At 43.2% G+C, this 18,954-nt stretch overlaps 1 protein-coding gene across 2 annotated transcripts; it reads right to left on the bottom strand.

Moving 5' to 3' along the window:
* Positions 1 to 762: 762 nt before the first annotated feature.
* On the bottom strand, positions 763 to 15,511 carry LOC147897217 (uncharacterized). Of its 2 annotated transcripts, none has more exons than XM_087381746.1 (4): positions 15,218 to 15,511; positions 14,676 to 15,076; positions 14,358 to 14,546; positions 763 to 970 (listed from the first exon to the last, which is right to left on the bottom strand). In XM_087381746.1, exons 1-4 carry the CDS (start codon positions 15,339 to 15,341, stop codon positions 944 to 946), a joined length of 741 nt encoding a protein of 246 aa, XP_087237872.1. In that variant the 5' UTR covers positions 15,342 to 15,511; the 3' UTR covers positions 763 to 943. The 2 variants fall into 2 exon arrangements, with proteins under 2 accessions (XP_087237872.1, XP_087237871.1); XM_087381745.1 differs by having other exon boundaries at positions 14,673 to 15,076.
* Positions 15,512 to 18,954: the final 3,443 nt, after the last annotated feature.

Below are 18,954 nucleotides of genomic sequence, written 5' to 3' on the forward strand. Positions count from 1 at the left end.
CTAACAAATGATGAAATGATGTACCTCTTATACACGAAGTAAAAAGGATGTTTTTACACAGGACGTGTGGTTGTGAGAGGCAAGAAACATGACTTGACTAAGACTAACATAGGAGTTGGCTAGATGGGTCGTGGCTAGTGTCAAGGGTCCAAGTCGACCCATGGCTATAAAATAGAAGCTTTCCACCTATTCAACATTTCCTTTAACTTTTAGTCTTTTGGCTCCCCCTAAGCTAATTAAATGAACTAGGAGGGGGCCATTTCCTAGTTTAGGTGTGTCCTATACATACAAGTGTGTACGTAAGTTAGCTCAAACTCATATTGTTGAGGCCTTTTTAGGGATTCATGTGAGTGAATTTTTCTCTCTTACTCAATATCTCATACAATGTTTGACTTTTGATGAGCAAGGCTTGCACCATTTTTTACGGTTTTGATGGCTTGGATGTCCTTCCCACCATTTTTTTGAAGTGAGGTGTTTTTGTTATGGCTCGGTAGCTCTGCCATCATGAAGAAGGTTAACGGCAAAGCAAAAGGATAAGTTACCACGAACACTATTTCAACCCATACTACAATGGATTTGTGTCCAATCAAGTTAATCAATTTCAACACAGGATGCGCCCAAAAACCATAGTAGCACCTTTAATATGCCAACTTCTTAAAAAAATATTGTGCTGCTTTAGTGAATATAAGGCTTGTGGTGGAAAAAGATGAGCTACAATGTACAAAAGAATGTTTAAAACGCACAGAACTTGACAGCAGTCCAATGCGATGTGCGTGTGTCAGTAATGTCTGAGCCTCACCATTTTCTGTGTTTGATACATACTGCTGCGAGTCCATGGTGCTTGTCAGAAAATTTTACTAAAACAATTGACATTGGAATAGCCAAAGTGTCTCTGCTGCAACACGATCTGTAGCCGATCTTTCCTGTTCTTGCAGCAAAACCCTTACCTGGACTTCAACTGCTCAGCTTTCTGCCAAGGAGAAACAACAGCAGTCAGCATCAGAACAAAGTCTTGAAAATTTATAAAACTCTTCTAAACAAAGGGGAAAACCCAACCGTGAGTTCATACTCAACAGCATCAGAAACTAAGCGTACGCCGGCATCCAAATATACACTAGTACTTATCCACAGGGTTATGCACAAATTCACCACAAGCCCAAGACAATAAACCATTGACTCCATCATGTATGATATGGACTAGCTCCTATGATATTTGCCTTTAACATCAATAGCACCCACAGTGGATGTAGAACTTCATATCAACAATCACATGTTTGTATCTTGGACATGACCAGCATAGACCTATCAAATTGACCAGTATTGACAAGAATCAGGTCTCCAAGTGTGAAGATGATCAAGGATTGAAAGTTTACGGCTTTTAAGAGCAATTACTCAGACTATGTTTCAAGTTAACAGAGCCGCAAGCTTTCTGTACGCCTTGCAAGCCTGATCAAATTCTTGCCCATTTGCTATCTGTTATGCTCTAGCCGAGATAGCATGACCTCGGAAAGATCGGTGGGCATTTTCTCTTAGATGACCGACTTCTGTAATATTTTATGTGCATAAATAAAATGGTCAAGGGAAGTAACTGCCAAGGTCCTAGGTGAGGGTGTATTGGCATTCGACTAGGTGGTTCTGAGTGCTCAGGCCTAGGTGCACCTAAATGTGTAATAATGTCAAGGGGCAAATGTTTTAATTGTGCCCCAAGAGAGGGGTAAATGGTGTACCAAGCTAAAGGTCTAGAATGATGACATGTGGCAGAAGGAACCATCTAGGGAACTGAGGGCTTGTGGATATGCATGAAAAGAAATTGAATTACGTATCTTTTATACATGGGATCCACGAGATAGGCTGGGTGGATATTCGGGATGCCAGCACCTGTGATTTTGGATTAGCTAGTGAATCAATGCAAAGATGAAGGATTAGAAAGTGTTCGTATCATTTGGTATGAGAGTGCAGGGGATTGCGACGTGTGCTTTAAATGGTCACGGGATTTGGCCGTCTCGTCCGTTGGCATCCGGCAAGGATTAGAAGTGGTTATTCAATTGGTAAATCAGGCGTAGCGATGGACAATGCACGGACAGTGATATAGCCCGTGAGCGAGGTGTTGGCGGTGTCAAGCGTATCAGTGGCCTCATCGACGAAGGAACTCTGATTCATTGTTTGCAAACCTTACGCTCCTACGACAAATTATAAGCCACGCAAAATTTGGTTCAGTCGACAAAAAAAGCAAGGGAGATAAGGGAGCGTATCATTCGGAGCACCCGCTTGAAAATATTCGTATAGAATGTAACTCAAAGAATGCGATGGCTGGCCGCTCAAACGAGCTGTATGAAGGGAAAATGGTTTCCAAAGAGCGGGTCTTCAGTCTGAATGACGTGCGATCCTTTTGGAAGGAATAGAGCCTATCATTTCGTTGTGATTGACTGCGATACGAATGAAGGAACAGATAGTAGAATTAGTCCGTGAATTGACGATGCCCGTGAATTGACGGGAGAACCAAACAGCCAGCAAAAGTCAGGCTTGACGAAAGGAACTGAAAGCGAAATAGGAGCGTGTCATTTGGTATCACCCTGATATTGATACCGGCATGAGCGGCTGATCAATCTGAAACAGAGAGCAGGCTTCGGGATATCTACGTTATGTGGAGCTTCCAGGGAGCATCATTTATTTCTTCAGTATAAATTTTAATTTTCAATTGGCAGTCGATTTATTCCTGTACAGCAAAGGGGAATCTGAAGTGAAAAAAAAAAAACTATTTTTCCTTTTTGAAAGAATGGAGGCAGAGGGACAAGATTCCAAGGTAAATCCTGGTGAATCTAGAGCGCGATCTACGCAAGAAATGTCCCATCACACAACACCTACTCTGGTGGGTAGGATTTCTGTATTAGAAGATGCTTTACAGCAGATCATGAACCAGCAGCTTCAAGTGAACGCTGGTCAAAATGAAATTAGGAAAATGGTGCAAGCCTTGTCGGCTAGACCATCTAGAAATGAAAAGGGCAAAGCTCCAGCAGAGCCAGAACCCAAGTATACACTCATCAGAACGTGCGAAGGTCAAGGTACCTAATATTGCCAACTATAGACCGGAGAAGTACGCTAGTCGGATGACCGAGCGTAGTTCTGATGTGATCGAGGTTTGATTACACAAGTGGGAAGAAGCCTTCGCCATTTGTGAAATTAGATCTGATCTAAAGAAAATCTGCGAGACCACTCACCTGTTTATTGAGGTAGCGGATAGATGGTGGATAAAGCAACAGAAGGATCAAGTTGCCCCTACCACCTGGGAAGGGTTTAAGGCTGAATTTAAGAAACACTTTCTTTCACCTGACGAAGAGTCCCGAGCTTGGGATGCTTACAAAAACCTTCGCCAGAGGAATTTGTCGATGGCAGAGTACACTGACAAGTTCAGAGAATGTGTTATGAAAATAACAGACCCTCTCCCTATGTCGGTTCAGTTGAAAGACTATATCTATGGACTGAACGACAAGATTAAAATGGAAGTTCGGGCTAAATATGTGACTACATTAGATGAATCTATTGCAGTAGCCCTGAACTATGAGGATGCCAGAGGCAGGCCTAGTGGGTTTGTGCAGGCACAGGGACTCAGCATGAGTACCCGAGAAAAGGGGAATTTCAGAGGAAATGGACTTCAAAGACAGGTGTCTCGCAGCCAAGTGGCCAAACCAAGCAAGTGAAGCCGATTGAGGGACCAGCAAAGACAAGTACCACCGTTGGGGTGAAAAGGAAAGTAACTCCAATGGCAGCCTGAGCTTGGTCAAAGTCCTCGTTGACCCCTGAGCAAAAAGAGAAAACTAGAAAAGAAGGATTGTGCTTCGGCTGCCTTCAGCGACATCAGTGGAAAGATTGTCCACTAAACAAAGACCGTCGCACGGCCAATATGATAATATCTGAATGCGACGCAGAAATGCAGGAGAGTCCCAATGCGGAACATATGCAGATGCAATTGGCGGGACCTTCTCATAGGTTAGTACCTGTGTTGTTAAGTGTGTCTATTACTAAGTTAGTAAGCGGTGCACCTGATAACATCCTTTCAAAGCCCGCAGCAACGGGGTATACGGTTTTCGATGAGCCCGAGTTGATTAAAATGAAAGGGCAAGTAGCCAATCATGATGTAATTGTGTTATTTGACTCAGTGTCAACGCACAATGTAATTAACTCGAAGCTTATTAAGAGGCTCAAGTTGAAAACTAGTCCGCCTGACTATGCTTATACGGTCAGGATGGCGGAAGGAAGTTCAACTGAAGTATGGGACCAAAGGATTACCCAGTTGGAGCTTTGAATTCAGGACTATGTTGAGAAGCTGGACTTTGAACTGACCAGGCTTGCTCACGCAGATATAGCCCTAGGCATGGCGTGGCATTTTTGAAAAAATCCAGCCATTGATTGAAAAAAGCATATTTACTAGTTCAAGATGAACGGGGTAGAATATGTTTTGCAAGGTGAAAAGGATTTACCTCGAGGACCATTGATTTCAGCCATGGAAATTCGGAAGACTTCGAAAGAGTTTTTGTGTCTGTGTATAGCATCGGTAGACTCAATTGATGATGCATCGGCTAGCACTGAGGCTACCCAAGATGGAAAAATGGTCGAGTTGGCTAAAGAGATATTGGAGAAGTTCTCTGATTGTTTTAGGGATGAGTTACCTTATGGATTACCTCCAGAGCAGAATGTTCAACATAAAATTGAGCTTATCCCGAGGGCAGAACCTGTAAATAGACCTCCCTATAGATTAAGCTTTACAGAAGAAGCTGAGGTGCAAAGACAACTGGAAGAATACCTCAAGCTAGGGCAAATTCAACCCAGTTTTTCACCTTTTGCTTCGCCAGTGATATTAAAGAGGAAGAAAGATGATACTTTTCGTCTCTGTATAGATTACAGAGCATTGAATAATATCACTATTAAGCACAGGTATCCGATGGCTCGGATCGATGATTTGCTAGATGCATTACATGGGGCCGTAATTTTTAGTAAGATAGATCTTAAGTGTGGCTACCATCAGATCCGCATTAGAGCCGAGGATGTGCATAAAACCGCTTTTAGAAGCAAGTTTGGTCATTATGAGTTTTTGGTAATGCCCTTTGGACTTACCAATGCTCAAGCTACATTCGTCATGCTTATGAACGATTTACTACGTCCGTATACCGGAAAGTTTGTAGTACATTTTATTGACGATATTCTGGTATTCAGTAAAAGTATTACTAAGCATCGCGAACACTTAAGAATAGTGTTCAGTACTTTGAGGAAAGCCAGTCTTTATGTAAATAAGAAGAAAACTATACTGTGTATGGTTAGACTTGAATACTTAGGGTTCATAATTACTCCAGAGGGGGTAGAAATGGATCCAAAGAAAGGTGCTGCGATACTGACTTGGCCAATCCCTCAGAGTCTAACCGCTTTGCGATCAATCTTGGGATTTGTCCAATTTTATCGAAGGCATATCAAAAGATATTCCGAAATAGTATCGCCATTGATTGATCTGATCTCAGATAAAGTACCTTTTATATGGGAACAGAATCAATATGAAAGTTTTAACACCATAAAACAAGTTGTGGTCACAGGACCGGTGTTAAAAATAGTTGATCCCCAGAAACCGTTGTTCCTGGAAACCGATGCAAGTGGCATTGCGGTAGGAGCAGTTCTCCTCCAAGAGGGAAGGCCAGTAGCCTTTAAAAGCAAGAAGCTTTCTCCCTCTCAGAGAACTTGGCCAACTCATGAATTAGAGTTGTATGCTGTTGTCCATGCTTTGAAAACATGGCGACATTATTTGTATGGATCGGAGTTTTATGTGGATGTTGATCATGATACTCTGAAACATTTTTGTAAACAAACTGACTTGAGAGGCCGCCAAGCTAGGTGGGCAGAACTCATGCAGGAGTTTAATTTGACGATTCGGTACCGAAGAGGAAAAGATAATAAAGTTGCTGATGCGTTCTCACGCATTATGCATAACATGAGTTTCACGGTATTAGAGAGTGCTCTAATGGCCGAGATTAGAGAAACTCAGAAGGTGGACGAGTTTGTCCAGAGCCTTTGGCCTAAGGCTCATATGTTAAAACCCGGGAGAAACGAAAAGGATGACCTGGCATCCAGAAAAGGCCAAACTTATGCAAGATATACCATAAGGGATGGTATGCTGAAAAGAAATGGCAAGGTAGTAGTACCTAATCAGAATGATCTCATGCAGAGAGTCATTCGACAGTGCCATGATAGCCCATGTGCGGGACATCCAGGAGTCGAGAAGACATATGATCTCGTGAAGCGAGATTTCTTTTGGCCAAAGATGAAAAAGCATATTCATGAATATGTGACACGTTGTTTTTCGTGTCAGGTAAGTAAGGCAGAACGGGTGAAGCCACTTGGACTTTTACAGCCCTTGGAGATACCCACTAAATAAGTGGGAGAGCATTTCCATGGACTTTATAGTAGGGCTGCCTGCGACACAAGGTGGATATGATTCTATCCTTGTGGTGGTTGATCGTCTCACCAAGATGGCTCACTTCATTCCAACTAGAGAATCTGTTAGTGCCCCGCAAGTGGCGGATTTGTTTATTAGACATATATTTCGCCTGCATGGATTACCCAGATCCATAGTGTCAGACAGAGATGTCAAATTTACCGGTCATTTTTGAACTACGGTATTTGAGACACTAAGGACTGAGTTGGGAATGAGTAGTGGGGATCATCCAAAAACGGATGGTCAAACGGAAAGAATCAACTAAATTTTAGAGGATATGCTTAAAGCATATGTGTCATTGAGGCAACATACATGGGACAAGTGGTTGCCATTGTTGGAGTTTGCCTACAATGATAGAAAACATTCCTCTACAGGGTTCATTCTGTTTGAGCTGAACTATGGTTATAGACCAACGAATCCAACTATATTGGAATACCTCAGAAAGTGCCTAGTGCCGCGAACTTTGTGGTTCAGATGCGGGAGATGCTAGCACTTACGAGAGCTAACATTCGCCAAGCTATGGATAGAGCTAAGGCGTATGCGGATGTAAACCGATCCACAGAGAATTTAAGGAAGGAGAAAGAGTTTTTCTCAGAGTTCCTTCGCACTCTAAGTCTTTGACTACAAGAGAGTGTGCTAAGTTATCACCTCGATATTGTGGGCCATGGTTAATTCTAAAAAGAATAGGCAAGGTAGCCTATAAATTAGAATTACCACCGGGGTGTAAGGTGCACCCAGTGTTTCATGTTTCTCGTTTAAGGAAATTTTTGCATACAGGTGACTCACTAATCGAAGGTGTTGTTTTGTTTCAGGAGATAGAGGATAATGCAAGACGCAAACCAACAAGAATCCTGGACCGAGGAACAATGCAAGTGCGCAATCGGAAGATACCCACGGTGTTGGTTGCATGGCATGGTCTACCTCTATCGGAAGCTACCTGGGAATCCGTATACCAGTTACAGAGAGTGTTCCCAGATTTCATCATCGAGGACGCTGATGCTTGAAGAGGGAAGGAATGTTATGCTCTAGCCGAGATAGCATGACCTCGAAAAGATCGGTGGGCATTTTCTCTTAGATGACCGACTTCTGTAATATTTTATGTGCGTAAATAAAATGGTCAAGGAAAGTAACTGCCAAGGTCCTAGGTGAGGGTGTATTGGCATTCGACTAGGTGGTTCTGAGTGCTCAGGCCTAGGTGCACCTAAATGTGTAATAATGCCAAGGGGTAAATGTTTTAATTGTGCTCCAAGAGAGGGGTAAATGGTGTACCAAGCTAAAGGTCTAGAATGATGACATGTGGCAGAAGGAACCATCTAGGGAACTAAGGGCTTGTGGATATGCATGAAAAGAAATTGAATTACGTATCTTTTGTAGCGCCTGTGATTTTGGATTAGCTAGTGAATCAATGCAAAGATGAAGGATTAGAAAGTGTTCGTATCACTATCCCTTTTCTTGTCCTAGCTCCCCATTAAATCTTTGTGACAACTATACTGTGTTGAAATATGAGCCCATCTGTGAGCCCCCAAATGAGGAGTGCAAAGGGGGAAAGCAATACTAGGTCAGGAACAGCACAGGACAGGAGCAGACAGAATGTGACTGATGTGTGGGCAAGAGAGCAGGAAACAGGCGTCAAGCCAGGCACAGGGACAAAGGAGGAAGGAACCACAGGCCAGCATTGGGGCCAACTGGGCCGGCCAATTGGCTGGCCAACTGGACCGACCAGGTCGGCAGCCAGATTTCACCAACCACCTTGGGCAGACTGGGCCCTATATAAGTGGCCTCACTTTACAGGAAGCTGAACATTCAGTTCTGCCAGTCATTCAGCCAGCTAGAAAGGGCAGCTTCAGGAGCAGTAGGAGCAGATCTTGTGCGCATAAGGGAGGCAGCCTGGCCTGCAGGGCAGCAACGGCAGCAGAATTGAGGTAGATTTGGCCACATCCTTGGACAGCAAGGTGCAAGGATCAAGGCATCGGACGGAGAGTCTGCATAAGCTCATCAAGGAGCATGCGGGCTCAAAGATCTAGAAGTGCCAAAAGAGAAAGGACAACACGACAGAGGGCCACAGTTTGGTGGAACTCTGTACTCTTTTTGTATTGTGTTGTTTGGATGAAAATTCAGTTTGTTGGTCCTATCCTTTCTTGAACATGTCTATTTGCTGGTCTCATCTTTTTGTTGCAGTACACATCAATAAAGAAGTTTGGATCCGATTGATACACCATTGTGTGATTGTCACGAGTTACCACACCCTATTGCTGCGTGGGCACCAGAGCTTGGGTGATGATCTGTGGAGCTCTAACGTAAGTTCACAAGCGGTGAAGCTTGAAGGAAAGGATCTTCAGAAGGACGACCTTGATTCTAAAGCTTGAGGAAATCATCTTTCACGTTTGAAGGACAGTGCCCGTGCCAAAGGGAGGGTGATTCAGATTCAGGCAGGTGTACTACTCTCTAGCTCTTATCTCTTTGAATTCATGGAGACATGGGGAAGCTTGATGGGACATGTGGAAGATGAAGGTCAAGAGCCACTTGGTGTTAAGGAGTCTTGGGAGACTGCGACCTCCAGTTACACTAATTGCGGCAGAGGTGACAACACCAATAGATCCAATGTTAGTCAAAGCATGGTAAATCCGTGATGCGGAGGCCTTGGCTATCACTGTGGGCACCACGGTAGACGAGATACTTCCTCATCTACAGATAGGACTATTCCTTCAAGGCATGAACCATTCAGAAGGATATGTACAAGCTCAACAACAAAACAAGGATTCTAGATCTTGAGACAGAGCTCTATGGCATGGGCATGAATGAAGAGGATTCAGTATAGGAGCACATCACAAAGATGAAAGTGCTACGGAATCAGTTGGCTGCAGATGGTCAAAGCACAAGTTCAATAAGGATGGCGAGGCTCTTACTAACAAAGCTTCCAAAGAGCTATGGTGGTTTTGTGACTACCATGCTTGCAAGTCAGAGGATGGCACCGGTCACTTTCGAGGAGTTGGTACCATTGCTTTTACAGCACAGAGAGAAGAATTATGATGGACTCCATGAAAAATCCCTAACAGCTCAAGATAGGGGATAAGTCTGATGACGGAGCGGACTCTTCAAAAGAAGAAAGCAAGAAGAGAGAAAAACGGAAGTGCTTCTACTGTGACCAGCCAGGACATTTTGCAAAGGACTGCAAAAAGAAGATAAATCACAACAAGAAGGGGGCCAGAATTTTGTATTCATCACCCTCTTTGAACCTATTTAATAGTACCTTGCCTTGAGGTCTATGCAAGATCCCTTCATTTCATCCAGCAAATCATCCACTCTAGGGATAGGGTGACATCTCCAAAAGGGGCTACTACTCAACCACCCTCCAATTCTCAATGATCCTAGTGACAATTTGCTTCCTCACTAGTACATGCCCATCAAGAGGACAAGCAATAAATGTCTTTGGAACGAGGTGTTTCAAGATACTAACGAAGACACAAATGACCCAACATAAGAAAGAAGATCTACCAGAACAACATGAAGCAAGTGAAGAGTTCTGAATGCCTCCCAATTGGGCATAGAATATGCTCAAGGATTCTATTGTGTAGGGCATTCTCCAGAATGGAATCAAGAGAATGGCCTTCCACAATCACATCAATTGTGCGGTAAAGACTCGACCAAAGAGTATCTGCAAGCAAATTATGACCTTATGTGTAAAGCCATGTAGAAGAGAGAGCTAGCCTCTATTCGAGAGGCTCTCAAACAAGTCCAAATGATAGCAAGCTATGCAGATGCCATTGAGAAGAATAGTACATCGGAACTTGTTCCCAAGCCTTGTTCCCAAGCGTCAAAGGTGGAAGATAATTGGAGTCAAAGGGTCTACAAAACCAAGTATCATGAGGAAAAAATTCCCCCGCATGCTTACAAGGGGTGTGGTGGGAGAGGGGCTCCTAACATGAGTGTTAGGACCCTTTGTTTGTTGGAGATTGTAGCATGTCAAATATCTTGCACGACTGGCCGACTCTGATAGTCAAGGCTATGGTTCTAATTTGTTCTAAACTCATTGTTGAGGGGCTACAATATGTATGTGTTTCAAGGTCATTGCTTGGTCTAGTTGGGATGGACAAGATTTGTTACAAGTTCAAATCCTCACCAAGAGAATCTCTATTTACTTTGTTTCCACGACGGACTTGCAAGGTGTATTGTCCGAGGTGTATCTGGCATTGTACAAGAGCCAGTACCATTTCATGTGTTGTGAAGGTGGAAGCCACCACATTGGACAAGTCTAGTCCATCCACGGGAGTCATAAATCTTGGCCCATGGGCCTTCTTAATGCAAAGTCAGCCACTAGAGTGTCTTCCCACATTTCATTCATCCACTACTCACATAGAGCACGTACAACACTATCTACAATGTAAACATGTCTTCATAAGTCTCTCTATCTCTACTGTTCTCTCTCATGTTTGTTCTTTCCACCACTACATTAAGCTTCATCTGCTCCAATATCTTATCAATCAACACCCAATGGGGTCTTGGGTAGGGCCCCCTCACTGTCAAGGGAATGATGTGCAACCATTGTGATGCTCATGTTGATGTACACAATGAATTCACTACAACTCTAAAAACACTATTTGCCAAGTTAACAATCAATCGATGAGCTTTACTCCCAATTGATGGCACAATCTCAAAAATGTATAGGTGTATGCAAGATATAAATCCCTACATACACAAGGGGAGAAAATCCCTACATACACTTGTATGGATATATGTAGAGATTTACACTCCTACATGTGCATCTAGAGGAACGATGATGATCTTCACACTTGCTTAAGGCCTCCACGATACCGCCTACGTGTGTCATCTTGCTTCAACAACATGTATCCACTTGCTCGGTACTATTTCTTTTTGTTTTTCAATAGTATGCTTATTAAGAAATGAAATGTTTTCCTATTGTTCAGTTACGGTCAATGGGGACTAGGTCTAGCATTTGAAGGTGGACCCCCTTGCTTGGGGTTATGGGCATTAGTGACCCACAAGAGTGATGGCCTCTCTTTGAGAGGGACATTTGGAAACCACACCCCACCTGAGTACCCAAACATGGGACCAATCAAATGCACAGATTGCATACTGACCTAGGAACCATTCAAGAGAATGTTCCCTGAGCTTTGGGTGTGGGCCTGGCAGCATGCCAAGAGTAATGGAGATACAAGATAAGACGACAAACAAATGAGCTCAGTATGGCTCAATTATGACCTTAGAGTATGTCAATAGATGGTCCAAGCTGTTAGGAACCCGTGGGTGCGATCAGAACTGAATTCTGACAACTTTAAAATTTTAGGGTTTTTGGGAGTGACACGTGGCAGACTACCACATGGAATATGAGCTGGCAGGTCGGTCCACCTGTCCCACACATGTGGCAGCATGCATGGCAAGTGGCAGGGCATGCATGCCAAGTGTCTGGCCCCAAATCTGATAGATTTGGGACAGGTTGTGGGCTGTCCTCTTTGGGACTGCAGCCCATCAAAAATCTGGGACAAGTGTCCACCTTCCACTCTAAGCCTGGGGGGAGGGGGGCCTGAGCCTATAAAAGAAGGCCTCTCCCCTTCATTCCCTACATGGAAAATTTGTCACTTTTCTTCTCTCTCCTTTTGGTTGATGCAGCAGAACCTCTCCAGCTGCTTGGGTGCAGCCAGCTTCTCCCCAGGCCATTCTCTCACCTCAGCAGCACTTTCTCTCTCTACAGCAGCACATTCTCTCTCTACAGTTCCAGCCCCTTCTCTCCAAAAATCTGCCTCCTCTCAGCTCTTCTAGAACAGCAGCAGCATCCTCTCTCCTTCTCCTAGCCTGGAGCAGCCACATCCCCTTTCTCTCTCATGCTGCAATCTTTCTCTCTCTACTCTTCCAGCCCATTTCCCTTGCAGAAATCTGCCTTTCTGTGCACCTCTGGAACAGCAGCAGCTCCTCTCTTACATCCCCTCCCTTGGGATCAGCATTGGCACTCTCTCTACAGCTATCACTCCATAAAGGCTTTCTCTCTCTAGCCTACAGGCTGTTTTTCTAAGCTGTTCTCATTCCAGCCCCATTTCCACTCTCTCCTCACCCAAGGTAGCTTCAGAGGCATCAAGGACTTCATCTACAAAAGGGTCAAGTCACGAAGGGAGGCTGTATTGTCAAGTTTATCTCATTTACAGCACTATTTCATGTTGTTTCTATTATCTTTCTAGAAACTAGTGCTTGCCTCTAATGTTGGATGTAAGTGGTGATTGTTGCAAGCTTCTTCCTTGTGGATTGGGCAAGCCAAGAGTTGAAACCTGAGCTTGGAGTCCTCTTTTTTGTTGTCTACCTTGTACATATGCTCTTGAGTCTTGTATCTAGGTCCTAGGCTTTCACTGAGTTCATCAATTTGGAAGGTGCATTGCACCTTGGTCTTGTATCTCATTTTCAAGAATAAAGTGAGCCTGGATAAGGGGGGGGGGGGGGGGGGCGTCTTGGCCCCTCAATCATATTGCAATTTCCAATGATGTCACTTTGTGTTTAAGCTGTATAAGTCTTAATTCCAGCTTAATTGCAAACTCTTAAGTTCAAATATGTGTGTTTGGCAACTCGCAATCATTTCATTCAAACGCCTCCGCAAAATCCGTTGTCTGAATTGATAGAAAGCACCGAGTAGTTTACAACGTGCGACTCTGACATTGTTGCAAAAACCACAAGCTTCACATGTTATAGATGCCTTGTTCTAATTTAAGAAAAAAACTTGCTGTCTAAATGCATGCATGAGCGAACATAGCTGCCTAGCCTACTATCTCCCACCCATTTGATGATGTGCTAGACCCATGAGTAGCTGCCTCGTGAGCAGCTAATGGCACTATTTCAGAATTGTTATAAGTGTTGCTGAAGGTCCAAATGCAACAATCTTACATCTGGCAAAGACCCCCCAATATTATGGATGTGAGAAAAATGGAAGAGATCGTGGCTCTTCTTAGCTGCCCAACTGAAGAACAAGAGGCAGTTCGTGAATCATCCCAACTTTCCCATGGGCGAGTTCCCTCACTCAAAAGTCCCACATATCAAATTATACTTGCACTATTTTTAGATAAGGGTCAAGTTTCATAAAATGTAACTACGTGCCTGCCACCAGTATGCTTCCCCAATCACCTAGGTCCCATTTGTCAGCCTCTTATGAGCGTGAGGATGATTGGGTTGTGGCATCTCTACGTGTGTGTGTATGGGGTCTCTCTTAGATTGTTCACCAAAAAGCCTACTCGGTACCAACGCTGTCTGGCTCCTTGATTGTCAGCCTCTTCTCTTCGGGTGGCGTGAGGATGGTTGGGCCGCCTTATATGCATCTCTACGTGTGCTCTCTTTTCTTTTCTTTTTGTGTGTGTGTGTGTCTGTGGGGGGGGGGGTCTCTCTTAGTCCATTCACCAAGAAGTCTACTCCTCATTTCTCTTGGTTATGGTGCACATGTACCCTCTCAACATTTGGCCTCCGCTTGCACACCAGCTCTCTCTAGGAATATAGAACAGCTATCTGTCAGAGGCCTCAAATGTGAGATTGTCATGTGAAAACACTCATTAGGTTCCCGTTCAGTACCACCACAAGTTGGACCCAAAAAAAGGGGTGGCAACTATCACAACACCAACAGCAATGCCTAACAATTTTTTTCAAAGACTGAAAATGCTTGACTATTCACTCTGAATTCTTAACACGTCAGAGGCAGACCGCTCTATTGCTCAGCCTAAAGCTATCATAATGCCCCAAACAGGCTGACCATGCGAGACAGTAATACAACTGCTGATATGTACCAGGGCAAAGACATGATTCGAAAGAAGATGAATGAAGAAGTTTACTTCACAGTTTTTTTTTTAAGGAAATAAACGAATTTTCATTTTCTTTGCAGCAAACGGCTTACCTTCAGCATTTTGTCAAGGACAGAATCTTCATGATTACGGAATGTATTGCCCCCCAAGTTTGGCATACTCACTCCATTGCTTTCCTGCGGCTGTGATATGAAGGGGCTAGTAGAAGAAAAGCCGTCATACACCACCAAAGGTACAACAAGAAGCAATGGGTCAATGCAGCCATGCGTTGTGGCTGCAAGCTGTTGCAAACATAAGAAAGAGTCCAGAATCAGTAAAAGTCTAGACCTGTGGAGCAGTAACTGTTGTAGGCAGCAGAAAGAGTTGAGAATCAATGAAAATGTCAAAGCAGGATATCTCATACTTACCACCTCATCTCTACAGCTCATCACTACATAAGCTGAGCATTCCTTAGCCTTTTGGATGGCTTCGACCTGACCAAACTGCGCAAAGATGTCCTTCAGCCTCACTGCAGTGTAGTCGCTGCCACCTAGCCACGACACCTTCAGCATTTTCTCCATGCCTTTACCCTTCTGCCTGTGGGTTGCACGGATCTGTGCAATTTCTGCCCGAAGATGCTTAGAAACAGTGTCTGCTGCGTGAGTTTTGCAGGGGTTTTCACGCTTGGCTAGATCCTCCATCATCTTCTTTCTCTTGAAATCCACTCTCTTTTCCCTCTCCAGTCTAATATTAAGCCGGTGTTCGTAAGCTTTTCGGGCCTGTTCATCAGAAAGAACATCGTAGGCTTTCTGCAGGCCCTGAAATTGAGCCGCTGTACAGACAAAGATACTCCAGTTTAGCAGAGAACACATAAACCTAGATAAAAAGGCAAGATGACTGAATCCTAGACACAGAAATCCAGAAACCCTAGAGAACACAAAACCCTAGACGACAAGGCAAGATGAAGGAAAACCTGCAAGGGGATCGTCGGGCCTCTTGTCTGGATGACAGATGAGCGCTTTGGCACGATACGCTTTGCGTATGTCTTCAGAAGAAGCTCCTTCCTTGACACCCAGAATCGCATACGAATCCTCCATGGGTGCAGAGATTTTGATTGCCTTTTAACGCCAAGCGCTTGCTTTCTCCTACCTTTTGCCAAAAGCTGAATCTCGTTAAAATTCCATTTAGGCACATGTTAATCTGTTTAGCCTATTTCAAATAGAGGTTTTGTTTTCCTTTTTTTTTTGCCTGCCACCGTAGGAGTAGGTCTAAGGGGCTTAGCACATGAGGATGGGAATGGGAAAGGTGGTCCCAAGTGGTCCCATGCATATTTCTATCCTATTCCCATCCCACCATGTGCTAACAAAAAAAGAACTGGTTTAGGAGGAAGAGGACACATGGCATCATTTCATGTGTTTAAGAGGTGGGGACCTTGTGGGGACAAGGACACATGTCATCCTTCCATGTTTTTGAATCCCTAAAAAAGGGGAACCCATTTTAGCTGCCAGGGTTTAGAGGCCATGGTTCAAGATGGGAGAAAAAGTGGCTACTCCCATTCTAAATCCATCCTAGACCACTTGGTGTAGGATGGGAGTAATGATGACAAAAAGATTCCCATCGTAAACCCATGCTAGCCCCATCCATGTGCTAAGGCCCTAAGTGAAGCTGATTTCGAAGAAGCGAAAAATATTTAGGAGGGGATTTTGGCCCAATCCCATTCCTTCACATGTCTTTTGCCATCTGGTCCTTTTCCTTTGCACTGCCTGGGTCCGTCCACGTGTAGTTGTATTTACTTCCACTGCATGGCGATTGCTTCTATTCACTGCGTTTTTGTTTCGTCGTGCATGGGCAATGTTTATGTTTTCCTCCTCCTCCATCGAGTTTTAACCCCGGAAAGAGTGGCGATCATCAACGATTCTCTGCTCTCTATCACCGCCCTCAGTCACTGTGGTATCCCATAGATGTTGACAATCCGGGAGGTGGACTCCTATTTGCAAACTGCCCTTCTCTCTTGCCTTCGTTTCCCCGCTTCCCTGACCGTCTTGTCAATCCCATCCCTTACACTGCTGCTTATTGGGTCCAACAGCTTCAAGGAACACTGCCTACGGAAGGCTACAAGTTCTTTTGGAGGAGCTGCAGTGTGGGCCGAGGTATACGACCCTCTCAGAAACAAGTTGAATACATTCAAAAGGCTCTGCCTTGGAAGCTGAGAGGAGAAGAACAAGAAGAAGAAGAAGAGAGAGAGAGAGAGAAAGGAGGTAGAGAGAAATGGGGAGAAAAAAAATAGCAAACAAGGTGAATACTAGCAGTATTCAATGGGCCTGCCCAAAGTGAGAGAGATTTATTGAGAGAGAGAAATGAAAGTAATGAGAGATGAAACAGTTGAGTAATGAGCTAAAATGACATTGCTTAGTTTCTGAAAATAAGATTTGATATCTTTGTCTTAAATTGTCATGTAAATAATTGAGTGGTCGGACCAATAGGCAAAGTTTGTTCCGTATTTAAGATTTTTATGTCGTTATTTGTCCAAATATGGTCTATTATTGATCCATATATAGTTGTTGGTGAACTTATTAATTGATTCATATGGATTTTCTTCATAAATTCTTGTACCATTGTTAGTTGAATTGTTGGTTCTTGAAAGTCTATGTTAAAGTCTCCTATGATGTAAGTGACAGTATTAATGTTCCATATGCTATGTAATTCTGTTAAACATTGAAGAATGTTCTTTGTTTTTTAGTGTGGATGTTTGTAGACATTGCATATTTGTAGTTTCAGGTTTTCTACAGTTTCGAAAATTGTAAGCAAGCACTCAGATCCATCTTTTATTTTGTAATGGCTTTCTATTGGTTTAATGTTTTTGTTATAGTATGTCGCTATTCCATATCCATATTCTTTATGAATATGTCCAAATCCATGTAGCTGCAGTATATTGTTCATTGTTGCATGTGTTTCTTGAAAGCAAATTATGTTTGCTGCCATGATGCTGTTGGTTGCTAATATGTTGTGCTCATGTTTTGCAAATGATCTTGTGTTTAATGATTGGATATTTATTTTACCTTTTGCAAATGTTTGCCAATCTATTTGTTGAAATTGCCATGTTGATTGTTTTTGTAGTCTGTCTATTTCTTCCAGTACTTGTGTGTCGACTTTGATGTGTTTTGGTTCTATTTTTGTTAGTAAGTATAAGTTACTTGGGTCGCGTACTCTTGATAATGCAGTATATACCAAGCCATGTGTTCATATATGTGTTGGGTCAAATGCAAGTTAGTCCTTATGATCGATGGATTGTTCTTGCAGATGCTGGCTGGATTGGAAATTGCGTTCTTGTTACAGTGTTTAGTTGGTTTTTTCCCACTTGAAATTCTCTTTGTATTTGTGTGATTGGTGTCCATGCTGGTGGTGTGAGTGTGTCGTAGACGTCTTTATTTTTGTAGCGTGTTCTCCTGTTTTTTTATCTGAAAAGAGTATCCACACAAGAGGTTTTTTTTTGTGTGTTAGTATATCCCGTGAATAATCCATCTGCTCCATTCACTATTCCATCCAATACGTCTAAGTCACCCGAGCAAATTTCCACAATCATTCCTTCTTTAAGTCGTAATTGGCTATGAAGCCCTCCTGTGCACTTTGAATCAGTTGGTATTTTTATTGTTTTGCTACATGTGTTATGCTTTTTATCTATTGCATTTAGGAAATGAGGTTTTCCTTTGAGTGTCAAAAACTTCGGCGTTATGCTTATCTTTTAGTGCATTTGTGTAAAATAAGTGTGGAGTATGTTCTTTGTTTTTTCGTTTTCGATGGTATTTTTCGTCTATGGTTATGAGGTCCTCCATTGTTTGCTTGCCAACTCGTAGTTTGTTTAAGATTTGAATGTATTCTTTATGTTGTTGTCTCATTGGTTGAGTGAGCTCATAGTACTTGATATTTTCCCTCCAAATGGTATTTGCAGGCACTACCTCGCCCACTTTCTCTGAGAAAATCCAACTTGGTTGGGCTTGCTTGGCAAAGGTCCCCACAAAATACGATGTCCACGCCTCCAAATGGTTCTAGGTGGTTGTGTTTAATTTCCCGCAAACGCATGTCGATTGCCGTGAATGTGTTTTGACCGACCAATGATATCTCATCGATGACTACTAGTTGTAATTCTGCATATAGTGTTGCTAATAACTACAACTTTTCAGGGGATAAGCCTGTGTACTTGGTTACTAGTAGTGGCAGATGAAGGGCGGAGTGAATTGTGGAGCCACCAATGTTCTATGCAGCCTTGCATGTGTATGCTAGGAACAGTGCCCTCGGCATATCTATGTCATTTGTTTGCTTGTGTGTATAGTCAGGAGTAGCATCTATACTAGTAGTAGTAGCGTGTGCGTCTTTCCTGTCCCTGCATTGCCAGAGAGAAATATTTTGATTTGTTTGTCTGGGTTGTTTCTTTTCTTCAATGCGATGTCATCAACTAGCAGGCGTTGTTGGTGATTTAGTTTTTGGTACAGTTATGGTACTCTGCGTTTTCCATTATGTTGTACGTCTTATGCATGGCACTACTAGCAACTTTTTCCTTGGGGAGAAAGTGCATATCCAATGCTAGGTCATATTGTTGTGGTGCTTGGTGCGGATCTATTGAGGACGATGATGTATCTGATTCCATACTTGCGTTGTTGTTATTGCTCAATGGTAGTACGGTTTGATTAAATTTTCCTTTGTTGATTTCTA

This window comes from Dipteris shenzhenensis, chromosome 11 (assembly GCF_047967505.1).
Source record: "Dipteris shenzhenensis isolate YYH24624 ecotype China chromosome 11, Dip_SZ_1.0, whole genome shotgun sequence".
Taxonomy (NCBI): Eukaryota; Viridiplantae; Streptophyta; class Polypodiopsida; order Gleicheniales; family Dipteridaceae; genus Dipteris; species Dipteris shenzhenensis.